The sequence below is a fragment of the Exophiala oligosperma genome, assembly GCF_000835515.1.
Source record: "Exophiala oligosperma strain CBS 72588 unplaced genomic scaffold supercont1.1, whole genome shotgun sequence".
Lineage (NCBI taxonomy): Eukaryota > Fungi > Ascomycota > Eurotiomycetes > Chaetothyriales > Herpotrichiellaceae > Exophiala > Exophiala oligosperma.
In genome coordinates, this window is record NW_015622818.1 from 1,206,226 (window position 1) to 1,226,028 (window position 19,803).

The 19,803-nt window shown below is 48.8% G+C and overlaps 2 protein-coding genes across 2 annotated transcripts; one reads left to right on the plus strand and one right to left on the minus strand.

The window, feature by feature from the left end:
• The first annotated feature begins 32 nt into the window (after window positions 1-32).
• On the plus strand, window positions 33-15,618 carry PV06_00416 (uncharacterized protein). The gene is made up of 2 exons (XM_016400914.1): window positions 33-15,162; window positions 15,225-15,618. Exons 1-2 carry the CDS (start codon window positions 664-666, stop codon window positions 15,360-15,362), a joined length of 14,637 nt encoding a protein of 4,878 aa, XP_016267967.1. The 5' UTR covers window positions 33-663; the 3' UTR covers window positions 15,363-15,618.
• A 2,096-nt stretch (window positions 15,619-17,714) lies between these two features.
• Window positions 17,715-19,803, minus strand: PV06_00417 (uncharacterized protein; the record flags this gene model as incomplete). Its single annotated transcript, XM_016400915.1, has 6 exons — window positions 17,715-17,808; window positions 17,898-18,082; window positions 18,186-18,530; window positions 18,638-18,688; window positions 18,750-19,177; window positions 19,278-19,803. 6 exons carry the CDS (start codon window positions 19,801-19,803, stop codon window positions 17,757-17,759), a joined length of 1,587 nt encoding a protein of 528 aa, XP_016267968.1. The 3' UTR covers window positions 17,715-17,756.

A 19,803-nucleotide genomic window follows, 5' to 3' on the forward strand; every position in this document is an offset into this window, starting at 1 on the left:
TATCTGATAATGTCGCAATCTCTCAATCTCGGCCCATTCACAATCACTTCATCAACCCACACGCCCTCTTAGCGGCGTGGATCTCCATGCATCAACATGGGTTTCGAGCTGCTCGATTGCATGCGAGTCTCGGTCGAAACAAAATTTCCTCTTCCCATGTGCTTGGGAGGAACCAGTCTGTCCCTATTCCCGTCCAGTTACGAACAAATCACGGCTTGATACTGGGCTGTCACAATGCTTACGGTTGGGATGGCCTGACTTGCCCGTGGTTGGCGCCGTGAATCTTGTTGAAGGGCTCAAACCGACCGTTTGATGGACCGCGTAATGACTACATACGCAACAACCGTGTTTTCATCACCGATACAGCCGAGATATTCTCGACGATTCGCACATCAATATTTCTGGCCACCGTAATATTTGCGTTAAATCAAGGCCAGTCTATCAACAAACCGCCTGCCTCTAGGATCCTATGCCCGTCACACCGAGCCTGTCTATGACGTCGAAGCGAAGGTTGCCATATCTTCTCTGCAAATTTCATCAACCAGTACGGCGCAGCTTCACCAAGCACTAGCAACACTTCTCCGGCTAAAACTCGAAAGGCTGCCGACCAGGGATTCTCATCTCATTCCGGAGTTGGTGCCGTAGCGCCTCCGAGACTCAGACATGCCTCGAGCTCCGACCAACCACTCATCCGGCCCACGTGACTTGGCCATACTCAATGCAGACCGCGATATACTACCTGGGCCAAGGCTGCTGCATGAGCTTATTGCAATTACACCAGAACAAGAGTTGATTCTCGACTTCCTCGCTGCAGACGGATCCCGAATCCAGCTCACGTACCGAGAATTCAGCAATCTCACCGATATACTGTCCAATGATCTGCGAGCACGACAACGGAATAATCAAAGTCGAGGAAGTATTATACCAATTCTCATACCACAATGTCCCGAGCTGTACATAGCTTGGGTCGCGGTTCTGAAGGCTGGCGCAGCCTTCTGTCCGGTTGCTCAGGATGTCCCCGTAGAGAGATTGAAGTTCATGCTCCAGGATGTTGATGCGTCGTTGGTGTTGACTATCCCAAAGACGTCGCAATTCGCCGCCAGCGTTGCGAAAGACATTACATGCTTGAACATTTCACTCGAGGACTTACGCCAGAGGTCGAGGTCTTGTAAAGACGACGAAGCTGACGCAGACCAGTATATCCAAGCAGACTCTCATGGCCCTGCTTATGTCATGTACACTTCAGGCTCTACAGGATTACCTAAAGGTGTCATGGTCTCGCATTTTTCAGTATCTCAGTCTTTATTAGCGCACGACGAGCATATTCCCCATTTCAAACGGTTTCTACAGTTTGCTTCACCGACTTTTGATGTGTCAATTTTCGAAGTTTTCTTTCCATTCTTTCGAGGCGCAACCTTGGTCGGCTGCGAGCGTGAACGTATGCTGAGTGATCTCCCAGCCACGATTCAAAGTCTTGATGCCGATGCTGCTGAATTAACCCCCACTGTAGCAGGGACACTTCTGCAGACAAGACAAGCCGCGCCTTGCTTGAAAACGCTGCTGACAATTGGAGAAATGCTCACCTCGAAGGTAGTGTCAGAGTTTGGCGGTGACTCTGAGAGACCAAGCATTCTCTACGCCATGTATGGACCGACGGAGGCTGCCATTCATTGCACGCTCGCCTGCAAACTTGCATCCGTGGCATCTCCCCGGAGCATTGGGCGTCCTTTGAGGACCGTGACAACTTATGTCCTGAGTGAAACCGACCGCAACGTTGTTGCGTCGATCGGAGAACCAGGTGAACTAGCTGTTGCAGGCCAACTTGCCGCCGGGTACCTCAACAGACCAGAACAAAACAAGGACGCCTTCGTCGACCTTCCAGGATACGGTCCTGTTTACAAAACTGGAGATCGAGCCATATGCCGTCTTGACGGCACTCTGGAGATCCTGGGTCGGATAAGTTCTGGGCAGGTGAAGATCAGAGGTCAGAGGGTCGAGCTCGGTGAGATTGAGGAAGTGGCCTCAAACACTAATGGAGTTCAACTCGCTATTGCGCTCGTCATTGACGATGCTCTAGTATTATGTTGCGCGGCACAAGCAAGCATCGAGGCCAAAGACGTGTCCGCAACATGCAAAGCATGGCTACCTCCCTATATGCGGCCTACAAAAGTCATATTGAAGGAAGACCTGCCTCAACTCCCCTCTGGAAAAGTCGACCGTAAGACTCTTGAGCGAGAGTACCGAGACTACGTCCAGGAATCTCTACCAATGCAGAGTTTCCAAGATCCAATCGAAGCCGACATCGCGGAGGTACTACGGCAAGAAATTGCTCGGGAAGTTAGCCGATCGACTTCTTTTTGGTCTTTGGGGCTCGACTCTTTGCAGAGCATCAAAATTGCTTCACGTCTTCGCGAGAAATATAGACAACTAAACGCTGCAATGGTAGCAGAAGCCGAGAATATTGCCGACTTAGCGGCAAACCTCAAGTTACAGGAAAGCAGGGCGATTTGCGACGATGCGGATCCTTACAAGACTTCGGATGAGTGGGAAACACTCCAGAAAGCAATGTTGAACGATTCTCAAGTCTCGAAATTGGGGCAAGACTGGGAGCGGTTTCAGCCTTGCAGTCCTATGCAACTGGCAATGCTGGTAGAAACCGCAACTGACGAGACGTTGAACTTCAACCAGATTTGGCTCAGTCTCTCTTCTAATAAGGCTTTCGAGGATATTTTTTGGGCATTACAGAAAGTAGCACAACGCAACGAGATTCTAAGGTCCGGTTTCGTTTCTACGGGTGACGGCAAGATGCCATTTGCACAGATCTTGTGGAAAGACTTGCAAGTGAATGAGTTGAGCCTCCTTCACCCCCTACAGCTCGTACAATCTGACAGTGATGATGGCCAGATTCTCGTACGCATCCATCATGCACTTTATGATGGCTGGTCATGGGATCTGGTCATCGAGGATCTCAACGCCGTCTTGAACTCCAAACCATTACCTAAAAGACCACAATTTTCGCAGTTGATCTCATACCAGCATCAACAGGCCCTTGCTTCTGAAGATCTCACTTATTGGCGCGATCTGCTTCAAGATATTGTGCCTTTAGAATTTCCAATATTGTCCACCTCAACGTCACATTCAAGGCGCAAAGATTCCATTACTATAACCCTTTCAGTTCCTTATCAACATCTTTCAATAACAGCAAAGAAGCTTCACTGTAGCCGAGAAGCCTTGTTCGAAGCGGCTTGGGCGTTCTTGTTGTCTTGTTATATCGATAATCCCGATGTTATTATCGGAGTGGTCTCCGCTGGTCGACATCTACCAATACTAGGGATCGAATCCATCATTGGCCCTTGCTTGTCAACATTTCCACTACGACTCCAATTGGAGTCTTTGAGGACGGTGGAAGATGCAGTCAATCTTGTTCAGAAGCAACGTCTTAGAACTCAGGTATCCGGAGCCTTAGCGCTTCGAGATATCTACAGGGCAGCCAATGTGTACTCTGGAACCAAATTGTTCGATACTTTGTGCTTGTGGCAGCAAGGCTACGAGCACAGCCAGTCCGGCGAGCGTTACGTTCGCACTACCAAGACGCAGGACAAATTGGATTACACCTTCGTCCTGGAGTTCGAGCCTTTCGACGAAGCCGTCTCCCTGCAAATGACCTTTGATGTAGACCGGATTCCTAGGACCCACGCCGAGATACTAGCTGCTCAGCTAGACAAGATCGTCTCTCAAATGGTGCAAAACCCTGATACCGAATTGAAACATCTGTGGGACGGCTGTGAATTGGAATTGATGTCAGTCGTTAACGCCGAATACAACAAGTTCGATTCAAGCTTTGACCTGACAACCACAATCAGGGATGTTGCGAAGACAGACCCACAAAGGCGTGCAGTTGAATATGTGCGCCGATATGACGCTGACTCTGGCGTGGTAGAGAAAGACACTCTTACCTATCACGAGCTGCTCATTCAGGCTGAGGGGCTTGGGTCTGCCTTGAGGACTACCTATGGAATTCAATCTGACGATATTGTCTGTGTGATCGCGCATAGATCAGTACATCTATACGTCGCTATCCTAGGCATCGTCATCTCTGGAGCGGGTTACATGTGTATTGACCCGCAAACTCCACCGGAGCGGCTCAGACAAATATTGAAGCTCTCTAAGAGCTGCCTGGTCCTTTTGGGGGACGGTGCTGGAGCAATTTCAACGAAAGAACGCCAGTCAGCGATGATACACGAGCTTCTCAAGCCGACGGAGCAATCAAAACAGGCGGCTGAGGTACTCGAAGTGACCAACGATCATCTTGCCTACGCAATATTCACTTCGGGAAGTACTGGCATCCCGAAAGGTGTCCTTCTCACCCGCAAGAATCTCCTAAGCAATCTCAATGAATTATCGCACATATATCCCTCTGAGCCGGGTAAAGACCGACTCTTGCAGTCGTGTTCCCCTGCGTTTGATGTGTCTGTATTCGAGATTTTCTGGACCTGGCATATGGGAATGACTTTGTGCACAGCGCCAAACGATATCTTGTTCAAAGACTTCCCACAATTCATTGACAGCTTGAATGTTACTCATCTTAGCATGACGCCTTCTGTGGCCGCACTTGTCCACCCAGATGCCGTCCCACAAATCAAAATGCTGGTGACTGCTGGAGAGCCAATGAATTCTAAAGTTTTTGGAGACTGGGCTGGACGCGGCTTATATCAAGGGTATGGGCCCAGCGAAACAACAAACATTTGTAATGTTCGACCGGAAGTGTCACGATCGGATGCACCTAACAACGTGGGTCCGGCGCTGTCAAACACTTCGGTTTTCATTTGCCAAAGACAGAAGTTGAACTCAGACTCATCCGTACAAAACGCGACAAACAAGCACCCTATGGATTTTCAATTGGTCCCGAAGGGCGCCGTAGGGGAGGTTTGGATAGGCGGAGAGCAGGTTGCCCGTGGATACCTCGACCCTGAATTAACAGCCAACAGCTTTTTCGAGCATCCAACTTTCGGACGACTGTACCGGTCTGGAGATATTGGGAGACTGCTTGCAGACGGAACGTTGAACATATTAGGTCGAGAGGATGACCAAGTCAAATTGAGAGGTCAGCGTATCGAGCTAGGAGATATAAACTCTTCATTGCTGAGGAGCAACGAGGTGAGAGATGCTATTTCCATGGTCATTCCAAGAGAGAGCGGAAACTCCAGCCTTGTCGCTTTCTGGACGTCTCGCTCTTCTATTCAAGCAGGGGATGATGTGAAGTCGATTAGGCACCTTTTCAAACAACTTGCAAGCATACTTCCAACTTATATGATACCTGATGTTCTCATTCACCTTGAAGAGATCCCCCTGACAAGGCAGGGCAAAGTTGATCGAAGATTGCTGACCCGGGTGTACTTTGACACCGACCCTGAACACCTGCAGATGATTTCTCGAGATAGTGGAGGCCATGTGGACATGACAGAGTTTTCTGAACAAGAAAGCCATATTGCTAATGCAGTATCGGCAGCGCTCAACGTTCCGCTCTCTACTATCCGGCGCAATACGTCATTCTACGGACTTGGGATGGACTCTATCAGTGTGATCAAGGTGGCTCGAGACCTCAGAACTCATTTCCCAGATGTCGAGATTTCCACATTACTGCGAAATGCTTCCATTAGTCAACTCGTGGCGTTGCTTGTATCTGAACAACGCCATCTAGTGATTGCACCAGCCAATAAGCCACCGAAGGAAATGTTCGACATGGCGACAAGGTCCATGATTGTGGAGGCTTATGCAAAGGAAAGACTAGGTGTTGAGAAAATCCTCCCTTGTACGCCTCTTCAGGAGATAATGGCAATAGGGTCCTTGACACCTGCGTCCAAAGCCTACCAGAATTCTTTACTTTTCCATGTTCGAGGCGATCTTTCGAAGCTACATTACGCATGGACACAAGCTATGTCCAGACAACAGATTCTCAGGACTGGGTTCATCTTTCTAGACTCAGCCGAGAATCCTGTTGCGCAAGTCGTCCTACAGCATTTTTCCCTTCCCTGGTTCGTTGATGGCGGTCCGTCAAACATCACCCATCATCCTCAACCACTCAGGTTTCCACCCTGGAGTTTGCAACTGCAGAGGAGGGAATCAGGAGACCACGAGCTGATCTTGAAAATTCACCATTGCTTGTATGACGCAGAAGCCATGTCAATACTCTTGAGCGAAGTCCAGGCTATCTATAATGGCCACTCATTGCAGCGTCCCATTGCTTTCGACACATATCTCGACTATATGGCGACGTATATACCTGACGCCTCCGATGAATTTTGGCACCGTCTACTCAAGAACAGTACGGTCTGTAGACTTGGAGATCATGTAACATCACTCTACAAGTCTGAAGATCCCGAGTCTGCTGTTACCAGTCGCAGTGCATCTTTGACCGTAAGAGAGCTTCACGAATTTGCCCGACACCTTTCCTCTACCCCGTTGTCATTATTTCAAGCTTGCTTGACTCGGTTATTATCATACCTCTTGGGAACTCGAGATGTTTTGTTTGGCAGCGTCCTTAGTGGCCGCAATTTGCCAATCAAGAACATAAATAGGGTTGTTGCACCTTGTTTCAACACATTGCCAATCCGTGTCAACCTCCGTCGTGACGCCACGAACTCAGACTTGGTCCAGAGTCTGCATGACACGAATCTTGGAGTAATGCCATTCCAGCCAAGTTCACTTCGCCGTATACAAAGACAAAATTCGACGAATGCTGGAGCTCTTTTTGACACATTGCTATTACTACAGCATGGGGAAACAAAGCTGGACGAGCACATCTGGTCTCTTGTCGAAGAGACCGGAGACATGTCCTTCCCATTCATCTTGGAAATTATTGTGGGAGTCGACACTGATGTGATATGTCTAAAGCTACACTCGGAAGTTGCCAACGAACAGTTCTTAGACCAGCTTCTAGCTGGATTCGACTGTCTGCTTTCACATACTGCAAAATACCCTCAATCGCGAGCTCACGACTTCTCTGTTGTTGTCGATAGCCTACCATCAACTAAATCAATTGGGACTGCGGCCTCAGACAGTCCAAGAAAATCTGTATCAATGGAGGTGAACGGGGTCCACGCTACGCAAGAACAGCTTTCGGACCTGGAGACCTTGGTCGTGAACATTATGAGGGAACTCAAACCGGAATTGCCAGCGTCAATCCACAAGAACACTACTATCTTTCATCTGGGTTTCGACAGTATCAATGCTGTTCAGATCGCAGCAAGTCTCCGCAGACAAGGCTATACTGTTTCGAGCGCAGATATTATGGAAGCTGCTAGCATCGGCCTCATTGCAGATGTTTGCGGGACGAACAGTGGTAGGCACACGCAGTCATTGACCTTTGACCTCGAAGCATTCGACCAGAAATATCATAAGGGGCTTTCCCAAGAATATCACCTCGATGAATCAAGTATCGGAACTGTTCGACCATGCACACCAACTCAAGCGGGAATCTTGTCACAGTGTCTCCGCTCACGCAAACGCATGTACTACAATTCCATGTGTTACATGCTCGACAAAGATATTGATGTATCGAGGTTGAAGATCGCGTGGACCGAAGCTCAGCGCATACATGAGATGCTGAGGACCGGATTTGTCGAAACGGACGACCCACGGATTCCCTTTGCCATGGTCACATACCACCATGAAGCCATTCAGCTTCCCTGGACCGATGCACGATCTGTGGTCAACCCGAGTGACCGAGAACATATGCCGGACCAGTCAGACCTGACCAAATTACAATGGGCAATTCACTTGACATCGCATAATGGTAATACTGCACTGAATATTTCTATGCTACATGCTCTCTACGATGCCCGATCCCTGGAGATCATCTTACAAAGCGTCGCTGCCCTGTATATGAACCAGCGGCCTCGAGAACCCGTTGCTATCTCCCCAGTGGTCTCCAAGATTCTAGCTATGAGTAGGAACGAAGAATCTCAAAGCTTCTGGAAGCAGATGGCAGTGGATTTGTCCCCGACTCGTTTTCCAGATATGAGAATTCATTTCACCGACGATGAGAGTGTCTGCACGATATCTTCTCACTGTTCCATGTCATGTACAGTATTCGAGACTGCATGTGCTGATATCGGATCAAGCATACAGACTGTCTCACTCGCTGCCTGGTCGCGCATACTATCAGCATATACGGCTCAAGATCGTGTTGCCTTTGGTGTCATCTTGTCAGGTCGAGATTTTGAGCAGGAAAAAGAGAACGACGTTGCTTTTCCTTGCGTCAACACTGTTCCTTTTGCCATCAAAGCAACCCAGGAACCGTGGGATCTTCTGGAGAGCATTTCAAGACGCTCCGCAGCGATGTTGAGGTACCAGCAAACTCCGATGAACTCCATCAAACGATGGATCGGAGTCGAAGAGGAACTATTCGACACTGTTCTTGTCGTGCAAAAGTACAGTTCTACATGTTGCACTGCAAGCCCCTGGAAGCTATTCAGCGAGGAGACTTTGACAGAGTATGCTGTCTCACTCGAGATCATTCCTACAGATACGGATGTAAATCTCCAGCTCACGTTCCGCCAGAACATCCTCCCAACGAAGCAAGCAAGAATTATCCTTGATGAATTTGACGGTATAGTGAGAGGTATTCTCGCATCGGCTTCTGAAAAGCAAACGACACCTCCCCAGTCATTGTTGTCGGTTGTCCCTCCGCTAGACCAGCGGATTGCAACAGACGTTGAATTCCTGCACGAGTTCGTTGAAGCAACAGCCAGCGAGAAACCAAGTAACGTGGCTCTCGAATTCATCATCAGTATTAAGGACTCCATCTGTCAGAAACAGAGCTGGACGTACTCACAGCTGGACGGCCGGGGCAACCAGATTGCTCACCTTTTACGAAACCATGGTGCTTCGATTGGAGACCTTGTCGCCGTCTGCTTTGACAAATGTCCTGAAGCCTACTTCGCTATTCTAGGAATTCAGAAAGCTGGCTGTGGCTATCTTGCGATAGATCCAGGCGCTCCGAGGCAGAGGAAAGACTTCATCCTTCGAGACTCGAATTGCAAAATCTCACTCACGATGAATAACCTGTCAGGGCTCGATGCTCTTGAGGATATTAAAGTCCTTTCCCTTGAAAGTGAGGATTGGCAAAGCCTCCCACTTGAAAAACCGGTGTTGTCAAGACACCTGAGCATGCAGGACACGTGCTACTGTCTCTACACCTCTGGAACCACTGGCACACCAAAAGGATGCCTGATCAGCCATGACAGTGCAGTCCAAGCCATGTTAGCTTTCCAACGCATATTTCGGGGACGCTGGAGCGACACTTCCAGGTGGCTTCAATTCGCTTCGTTCCATTTCGATGTCAGCGTGCTTGAGCAATACTGGAGCTGGGGTGTAGGTATCTGCGTCACCTCAGCACCAAGGGATCTCCTCTTCGAAGATCTACCCGGGACCATTAATTCGCTAAACATAACTCATCTCGATCTTACCCCTAGCCTTGCACGATTACTGACCCCTGAAGATGTGCCTAGTCTTTGCAAGGGTGTCTTCATTGTTGGTGGCGAGCAAGTTACACGAGACATCCTGGAAATTTGGGGTGATGTTGGATGTCTTTACAATTTCTACGGGCCAAGTGAAGTGACCATTGGTTGCACTGTACATCAAAATGTTCCCATCAACGCAAAACCCACCAATATTGGCCAACAATGGGACAATGTGGGCTCATTCGTCCTTGAGCCCAATTCACAGAGGCCTGTACTTCGAGGAGCCGTCGGCGAGCTTTGCCTCTCCGGACCTCTGGTGGGCAAAGGCTATCTCAATAGACCTGAACTCACAGCCGAAAAGTTTGTGGTTCTGAATGATTTCAAGACGAGAGTATACCGAACAGGTGATTTAGTCCGTATTCTGCATGACAATAGTTTCGAGTTCCTGGGCAGGATCGATGATCAAGTCAAGCTTCGAGGCCAGAGACTTGAAATAGGCGAGATCAACCATGTTGCAATGAATGCAGACACGAGCATCAAGGATGTGGTAACTATGGTATTGAAGCATCCCATTCAGCAGAGGGAACAACTTGTCACCTTCTTCTCAACCGGACAGCGACATTCTCAAAATTCAAAGCCAGAAGTCCAATGGACCGAGCAAGCCGAGACTTTAGCCAACAAAATACAAGAACGTTGTTCCGACAAGCTTCCCGGCTACATGGTGCCAAACGGGTTTTTGGCGGTCGATTTCATTCCACTTTCTGTGAACAACAAGGTTGACAGTAAGGCTCTAAAAGCAATGTACGAGGCTAATTTGTCTCAGGGGCGGCCTTCTCCATCGACTGGCGTGGAGGCAGTTGCCCCTGAAAGCTCGGCATTGCTTGGTGAAGCAGTGAAAATCCTCTCTAACTTCTTACGAGTTTCAGAATCGATGATAAAGCCAACCTCCAGGCTCTTCGAGCTTGGCCTGGACTCTGTTTCTGCTATTGGCCTTTCTCGATCCTTGAAGAGGAAGGGCTATCAGAATGCACACGTGGCTAACATTCTACGCCACCAGACAGTCTCAGACCTAGCTCTTGCTATCCATGAGAAACCGTCGGTGGAGCAAAGTGAGGTGGTATCAGTGGTACAAAAGCGCATCGAAGCATTCTCTCAAACTCATCTCCGAAGAATTTGTGAAGCGCTCAGAATTAGGGATGACGAGATCGAATCCATTGCGCCTTGCACGCCCTTGCAAGAAGGTATGGTATCCAGGGTCGTCCGCAATGAGCTCGAGGACAATACCTATCTCACATGCTTCCGGTTCCAACTGAACTCAAGGGTTGACATTGAGCGTCTCAGACAAGCATGGTTATCAGCATGTCGATCGGTTTCGATTTTAAGAACATGTTTTGTCTCGACGACTGATGGGTACGCACAAGTGGTTGTTCGAACGTGTCCAAACATGAAAATCCTGTATCATGACCGAAAGGCAAATTCGGGTGCAAATGCCTCTGTCACTCCGATTTCCCAAGACTGGGACTCCTTTGGGGCCACACCGCCATGGAAGGTTGACTTGGTCGATCTTGCCAGGACACAACAAATGGTGTTGCAGATATTCCACGGGCTTTACGATGGAATTAGTCTTCCACTGCTACTGAATTATGTCACCAGTCTCTACCATGGTTCAAAGGAAAATCCCAAGAATTTCTACGAATCTCTGGCTAGCGGTCCGCTTTGTCATATGTTGGATGCAGAGAAATTCTGGCGGTCAAGGTTGTCCAATTTCGAGCCGCTGAGACTTCATCAAAGGCATTCTGCCAATGAGTCTTCAAGCAAACTCGTTCATATTGATGCTCAAGTGTCTCTGGGAATCATACAACAATTATCCCAAAAGTACAACGTCACGTCGTCAGCGCTCTTCCAAGCTTCATGGCTGTACACTTTACACAAGACTTTCAAAAGTCCACCCTCGATGGGTGTTGTACTATCAGGAAGGTCGACCGTCAGTGGAACCTTCGAAGATGTGATTGGGCCCATGTTCAACACGGTTCCTTTCGCTGTCAGCACTCTTTCAGAGGGTTCTACCCTCGGCGACCTCGTCAGAGCCTGTCACAATCTGAACGCAGAAGTGATGCAATATCAGAGTACGCCTCTACGCAGGATTACGCATTATCTGAGAGAAGATCCAAGATTCAGCTTGTTCGACAACTTGTTTGTCTTTCAGGCGCCTCGACAAACTCAAGATGAAGGGAAACTATGGATAGAACTTACTGAAGACAACAGACCAGATTATCCCCTTAATGTCGAGGTGACCCAAAGGGAAACAATCTTCAACATTTCCATCGTTGCAAAACCGGAATACCTCAACGAGATTGAGACCCAAGAGATTCTCAACAGCTTCATCGAGACAGTGCAAAGCCTTGAGAGCGTAAACCATGTGCTTCCCAATATCTTCTGCCAACCAAAACAACGAGACGCATTGTCTACAGCCACAAGAAGCAAGGAATTGGCAGATCCTCAAAGGACTGGCGGAGACGAAAACATGAACAGGACACAACAATTGATTCGTCATCAGCTTGCAGAGATGGCTTCTGTCGAGGAGGAGATGATCCGTCTCGAGAGGCCTACCATTTTTGAGCTGGGCCTAGACAGCATCGAAGCCATGAAATTGGCTACTCGTCTAAGAAACACCGGGCTCAAGATCGCAGTCAGCGCCATCATGCGATTTCCAACGGTTGCTGGCATTGCTGAACACCTGCAGGATGGAACACAAGACCCATTCTCTGGATCCTCAAATCCATCGGCAGGATCCCTGGATTCGCAGAAAGACCGGTATCGGCGAATATTGGACCTTCAAGGAGTTAATCTACGCAACGTACAGACCAGCTTACCTGTGACGCCATTGCAGGAAGGGCTCCTGGTAGAGTCTTCGAAGTATCTAAACATGATGGCCCTGAAGGTGAGAGCCGATGTCGACATCAATCGATTGGTCGAGACTTGGATAAACGTGTCGAGACAACAGCCGATATTGAGGACTCGTTTCGCCCTTGATGAGTCACCAGTTGACAATGCTACATTCTTCCAGTTTGTGTTGGAGGAACATGTGAATGTGGAAATTGTGCAGAACCAGGATCTGTGGCGGATCATTCAGAACCTTAGAAACGATGCCACGAGTCGAGCAATCAGCGATCAACGCACCAATGTCCGAATTGTCATCGACGAGGACAAGGTCCCATTCATTGTAATCGCCCTGCCACATGCACTGTACGATGCATGGTCGTTGCACCTCTTGCACCAGGAGATTCTCAACAGTTATCGGTCTCGACAGACCATGCCGACTAAGATTGTGGCTATTGAACGGCATCTAGAACGGGTTTTGGAGAGCTCAAAAAGCCCAGAAAGTCACTCATTTTGGCAGAAGAGGGCGTCAGGGACACGTTCAACCTTGATCCGACACAGCATCAACAGTCGGGACCGAGCAAACCCCAGCCTTTTGTTACAGAGAGTATCGAAGATAAGTCAGGGTGATACCCTGGAATTCTGCAAAAAGCAAGGTATTACTTTGCAATCTCTCGGTCTTGCTTGCTGTACAATTGCTCTGGCATATTATACTTCTCAACTTGACGTATGTTTCGGACTTGTTTTATCTGGACGCACGACTGACGATTCGGCACGCCTCATGTTCCCAACTTTCAACACTGTGCTCTTCCGCCAGACAATTGAGGAGAGTGATACCAAAACACAGTTTGTGAAAAGAGTACATGACACGGCTGTACAAATTTTAGAACACCAACATTTTCCCTTGCGCAAGACCCTGCAATACGCCCGACAACAAGGAGCGGGAGGAGAAGTATTCGACACGCTCTTTACATTTCAGAAATTACCAGACGCTGTTGACGCAACCGAACAGTTGTACGACGAGATCGAAGGTACTGATATCTCGATCAATCCGCCTTATCCTGTAAACATCGAGCTCGAAGGTCAAGGTCAGGGAATAACATGGACAGTGGCCTTCCAGAAACATGTGGCCAACAAGATCGCAGCTGACAATATTTTGGAGTTGCTCGACAAAATACTGTCGACACTCATGTTGCGTCCAGACTTGGCTATGCTCGAGAGAAATGCTGAAGGCGTCTCCATCTGTGGGCTCCCAAAGATCAAGGATGTGTTCAAGCTACACAACGGCAACCCAGCTCCGGTCGAGACCCACGATGCGAAGAACGATGGCAATGAAGTGACCTGGAGTCCAATAGAAACAACACTGAGGGTGGTTCTGGCCAAAGTATCAAACACTGATCTCAAGTTGATCACGAAGAGCACCGGAATATTCCATCTTGGCCTGGACAGTGTCAGCGCGATCAAGCTCTCGAGCGTTTTCAGAAAAGAAGGGATCAAACTCGCAGTCAGCGAGATCGTCAAAGCTCAAACTATCGAGGCCATGGCGGCGACAGTGCAACGTGCGACAAATGGAGGTACACGGCCATCTGACATGCCGTCTGATACACGAACAAGTGACGAGGAATTACATGCCGTCCGCAGTTCTGTTGGTATACCCTCGATAGACATTGAAGAGATCATACCATGCACTGCTGGACAGATTTTCATGCTCGACATGTGGAACGCAAGTCAAGGCAGATTGTTCTACCCAACATTCTGGTTGGAAGTCTCCGAGGTCATGCCTGAAACCGTGTTGGACGCTTTTCAGGTTCTGACTGACCGAATGCCGATTTTGAGGACTATATTCGGGAATTACAACCATGATGGTCATGTGAGAACTTGGCAGATTGTTGTCAGAAAGGAGGTGCGACGCAATTATAGCTTTCCTTGGACGTTGGATGTGAAGAAGCATGGTGGTGGGTCGCTCCTCACTCTTCGGATTCATCACGCCCTCTATGATGCTGTGAGTTTTCAACTCATGGCCACCGAGCTAGAGAGATTGTGCCGAAATCCGAACCTCCAGGTTCGGATTCGTGACAGTTTGTCGGACTTTGTCATCAAGACTATTACGGGCCGGGAAAGAGCAAGGAAGTTCTGGAGCGGTTATCTGGACATTGTTTCGCGTCCTCCTCTCGTGGGGAGAGGCACGTTCGATTCTTCCCGAACCGAGAGATTCAACCCTCGTGTCTTGCAGGTTGCTCAGCTGACTGACAGACTCAAACACCACGGTGTCAGCCTTCAAGCACTATTCTTCGCCGCGTACGCCAGGATATACACTAGGATTTGCGTGGGATCTGAAGAAGACAAAATCAAGACCAATGCACCTTCGGATGTGATCGTGGGTGTTTATCTTGCAAATCGATCACTGGACGTCGAAGTGATAGCCAATCTTGTTGCACCGACTTTCAACATTGTCCCCCTGAGAGTTCAATTTGACGCTGGAACGACAACTGTTGAAATCGCGAAACAAGTGCAAAATGATCTTGCCAATATCACGAGCATGGAAAATTCCGGTGTGAGCATGAGAGAAATATCCGAATGGACAGGTACCAGGGTTGATACCTATGTCAACTTCTTGTCGTTACCTGGCGAGGACGACGACGAGGAGCCTGGGGATGTGGACAGCAATGCCCAAGGAGTCAACCGGCAAGTCCGAGTGACGCACGCCAATGTCGACTCGGGAGGAAGGGATAGCTTGCCGGAATTGGGCAGTCCTTCTCCGTTTGTGGATGGTGATGGAGATGGTCCTGCATCGCGAGAGGTAGTGAATTGGTGTTTGGTAAGTGTCCTGCTGTTTGTTTTGATTCTCTGCACCCAAAAAAAGGCTGACTTTTAATTCAGCCTGCTATCGACATTGAAGCGAAGGTCACCGATGGATATCTTGGTATTGGAGTATTTGCTCCGAATGATATGTTGTCAATTGATCAAGTTGAGGGGACCGTGGATGAGATGGCAAGATTGATGCTTGAAATTGAGTAGGTCTGTGGGGTTTGATATTTACTTTACTTCTTCACTAGAAATCGAGATGTCATTTTCATGGAGGTGGAGTACAGGTGTGTTGAGATGTCCATTTGCAATATCAATTTTTATTCCTCTGGTCCTTTTTCAGCTGTCCAGTTCCCCAAAGTTCACGGGTGCTGGATAAATCACTCGCTTGGACATACCCATCGCATTTATTTTAGTGTCTTGTTCGTAGCATCTTGAACGGCGTATGTCCGTGCCATAAGCCCCAGATGGCGGATACCACAGTCATCGGTCAGCAGTAAACCCCAAAGGGGACCTCCAGAGTACTTGAACAAGTGTTGGTTACTTGACCTACCTTTGTAGTCGTAAGTGCTTAGTACTTGTTCTGAAGAAGTACTCGATGCATAACCGTAAGTTGCTTCCTTGTTACTCCGTACCACATTCCCTCTTTGTTGAACACGTGTTTACACTCACTCACACTCACCGAAGTTCTGGAGTATAGCCACATTACAACACGGCCCCCGATTAATTACAAGCTATTCATTGGCAACATTGGGACACCGAAAGCCCGAACTAGTCTGGACCGTTCTGTGACCTTTTACCACGCCACACCATGTTAAGGTATAGGAGGGCACTTAGGTAAAGTTCGTAAGCACGAAAGGAGCCACTTGGTCTACTCGTGCTTGACCATTTAGAGGACACTTTGGGGTCGAACTTCTGCCATGCCGGACAAAGAGCGACGAAGCGATGAGTAATGTTAAAGTGGTACTACACGACTCTACGTTGGATGAGTGACGCTGCCGAAGGATGGACCGATATCCATCCAGAGGGGCCCAAACTTGGTAAGACATATATAGTTGCAGTACGTCCAGTGTACTACTGCCCAGGTGAGTTAACCCAAACCCAACCCCTTTTCAGCGGCAGCCTTTCTTTGGTTGTATCATACCGTACATCCGAACAAGTCTTGATACAACAACACGAGTACGGCCTCCCCGGCAAAACTTGACATGGCGGCGGGAGCAGGAGATCCAGATCCAGAACCCGTCATAGGTGGACCATACTCTTTATATCATGGATCATTCATATTGGAGTTTCTGAAGCCGAAGCCCTCGAGGAATGCTTCGTCAGTTTGTTTACCTCTTCCTCCAAATCCCTCGAAGCTCGACATCTCTCAGTCACTCACACGCACACACCCACACTCACCGTTCGTTTCATCGGTTGATACCTTTGTTGCTAATTATACATCATACAGTGTCCTAATGCGCGCCACATACAAACACGACCATCCCATGTGTAAACTCGGTAAAGGTCATAGTCAGGTTCGTCATATCCCTTCTACTACCCTCTCCTCTTCCTCCCTTCCTCGCCCGGTTAACTCTAACACCATTTCATGGCTCCAAGCGCGTGCTCACAAAAGGACTCACCTATTCCACTTACTGACTCACTCGTGAACGAAGTCACCCCCTCTACACATACATTTCCAACAATACGAATCCTTCAGCGTCCTCAGTGGTTCCGTGGGGACGACGTCGACCTACTTGACCATCGACACGATCCACACGCCATCCACGACGGGTGAGAACGCACCACACACCATGGACCCCTGGACGCCCCATACGTTTTGGCCCGACCCGAACCCGCAAGAAGACACGACGATCCTGCTGTGGGCTCATCCAAACCCAAACGACATGGACGACAAGATGGACCGGTTGTTTTTTCAGAACCTGTTGATGTACGTGAGTGATGTGGCCGAGGGGAAGGAACGGTTGAGTATTTTGCAAGTCATGCTTATTCAGTATGTTGTTTCTTTCTCCCCCCCCCTTTCCTCTTCTTCTTTACCCGTTTCCCTCCAAAAGGCCCAACATGCAGCATCAATCAAATTCAGCGGTGGATCACCAAGAAAAGAAAAGAGGATGTCCATACTGTATAAGAGCTCCTTAAACTGACGGTCACATCAAACAGACACGCATCGGCAACGGCAATGATTTGGTTCCCTTCTGCTTGGTTCTTGGGTCCGTTACGATGGTGGATCCCATATCAATTTCAGACCTTGTGTGTGGCGATTGCAAGATTACGGGGGATGAATCCCTTGATGAAGAAGTACATTTCTGGCGCGGAATGGGAGGAAATTCGACTTGGAATGGAAAAGAGGAGAAATGGTGAAAGGGGGAAAGTAGCTTAGCTTTGATTACCAATGAATCAAGGCGTTCCAATCTCAGATAGACATCTAACCTTTAGATTGATCTGGATACTCGGCGTGGTCCCATGCAACAACAACCTCTTACTCGGAAATAGAGGCAAATTGGTAGCCGCTGCAATATCAAAAGAATATCTTGACTCCTGACGTGGACAATCTCGAATATCAACGATACTCGTAGTACTCCATCTCCGTACCAAACCGTTTCATTCTCACAAGCTATAAGTGAACTCGGGGTTCTCCTTGTCGGTCAAATCGAGCCATCTATCAAACAGGGTCAAAACGTCAGTCCTTTTTTCTTTTGTTTTGTTGCCACTCGAGAACAGAAAGAAGAAAAAGCCGGAAAAACTCACTCTTGGTTTTCCAACTTGACATAACCCGGTTCCGACCTGATTCTGGCCTTGAGCTTGTTCTGACGTCTACAATACCACCAGATGAAGGCGAGGTCAATCAAACACAGACCCCAACAGACGATGATTGTGATCTCGGCGGGTTCGTATCTCGGTGCATCTTTTGGTCTGAAAGTTTGTGGACCGATCTGTGCGTGTGGACGAGCGCGCAAGAAAAAAGAGTCAACAAATGCATGCTCTAGAGGGAATTTTGTCGATATCCCTTGTCCCCAAGAGAAAAAAAGTACTTACAATATTACCGACGCAGTATCCGATCAAATACAATGCCGCAACGGTGGTCTTTTTGGTGTACCCGGCGACATTGGTGGCGATCAAACTGAGCAAGGCGACAAAGGGGGTCGGCGAGGCCTGAGTGAGATAATAGCCCGCCAGGCGACCAGAATTGTTGTCCAGCGGCAGAGCCACGATGAGGATCATCCCGAGGAGTGCAATGGTCAACCCGCTCATCGAGACCAAGATGCGTTGTCCGAGTTTGTCGCCCAACCACCCACAAAACATGAGGGAGACGACCTCGACGGCTCCACCTGGCGTGCCGTACAACAGGGACTCTTCGGCGGTGTAACCGAACGAAACGATCTGTGCAAGTTTGTCACTAGTCAGAATACTTTTCTCAACACTCTGCAGACCACGGCAGGCCATGGCAGGCGACAAGGGGTGTTTGTTGCCACGGGAACAACACCTACCAATTGCGAGAAGAAATTGCTGATTCCGCCGTTTGGAATATCGGCTGTCAACTGTTCATGAATATCATCAGCCGAGAAGACCAGAACTCGTTCAGTCAAAAAAGAAACTGACCGCATAAAACACAAATGCCCAAGTCAATGGGTCCAGGAGCGCCTCTTTCAACTGATACAACTTGAAATGTTTGTTACCGATGCCTTGCTGATTGACCCGGACTCGTTCAATGGCCAACACCCGATCCTTGGGCTTCAGCCAGCGTGCGTTGAGTTGATTGTCCGGCATCACGAAGAAGAAAATGATGCCCAGAAAGGCGGTCAAGCATCCATTGACCAAGAAGACGATCTTCCAAGGTGCGATGGCGGTACCATGCTTGCGGGCACCGACGGCGATGCCGTACGCGACGAGACCTCCAAAGATTTGTCCGAACCCGTTGAAACTGAACCATATTCCGGTCCGAGTGCCTTGTTCTTTCTTGGTGTACCATTGAGAAGTGAACAATGCGAATCCCGGTGTGACGGCAGCTTCGAAGACGCCCAGGAAGACTGTCGAGATAATGACAACATACGTTAGCGTTTTTGTCAACGACAACAGCACCAATGACAAGTATCATGTTGGTTTAGCCAACCCCAAAGAAGAACTTACATCGGATAGCAACAGCTCCTCCAAAATTGGAAACGGTGGCGAATAACGCCAAAACGGCTCCCCAAGCGACGACACAAAACGCGGAATACTTTGCCAGTGGCAGTCTCTGAAGGAGTCGATTCGTGGGATACTCCCATGCCAGGTAGCCAAAGTAAAACATGCTACCGAGCCATTGGTAATCGTCGCCCTGGAGATTGATGTCCTTTTTGATGCCCATTATGCTGGCGTAGGACAAGGTTGTCTTGTCGAGATAATTCAGACCGTAAATGAGACACAGCAGGGGCATTAGATGCCAGTCGATGATGCGCAAGAGTCGCTTGTTATCGGCTTCGGTGACCTCGACGACTTCGCCGGAAGCGTACGCCTTCATTGCCTCGTCGGCATCTTGACCGTGCTCGAGGATCTTTTGGGCCGCCGCGGCGGTTGAGGCGGTGGATCCACGTTTCTCGTCAACCGGCGACACAGAGCGGACACCAGGAAGGTTCTGGACGGGGACAGCTTTGATATCTTCTTGAAAGTCGGCCAT

What these genes read in the sequence shown, in the direction of transcription:
- PV06_00416 (XM_016400914.1), top strand. Translation starts at nt 664, where the DNA reads ATGCCTCGAGCTCCGACCAACCACTCATCCGGCCCACGTGACTTGGCC. An exon ending in AGGTAGTGAATTGGTGTTTG is followed by an intron (nt 15,163 to 15,224) that starts GTAAGTGTCCTG and finishes CTTTTAATTCAG; the next exon opens with CCTGCTATCGACATTGAAGC.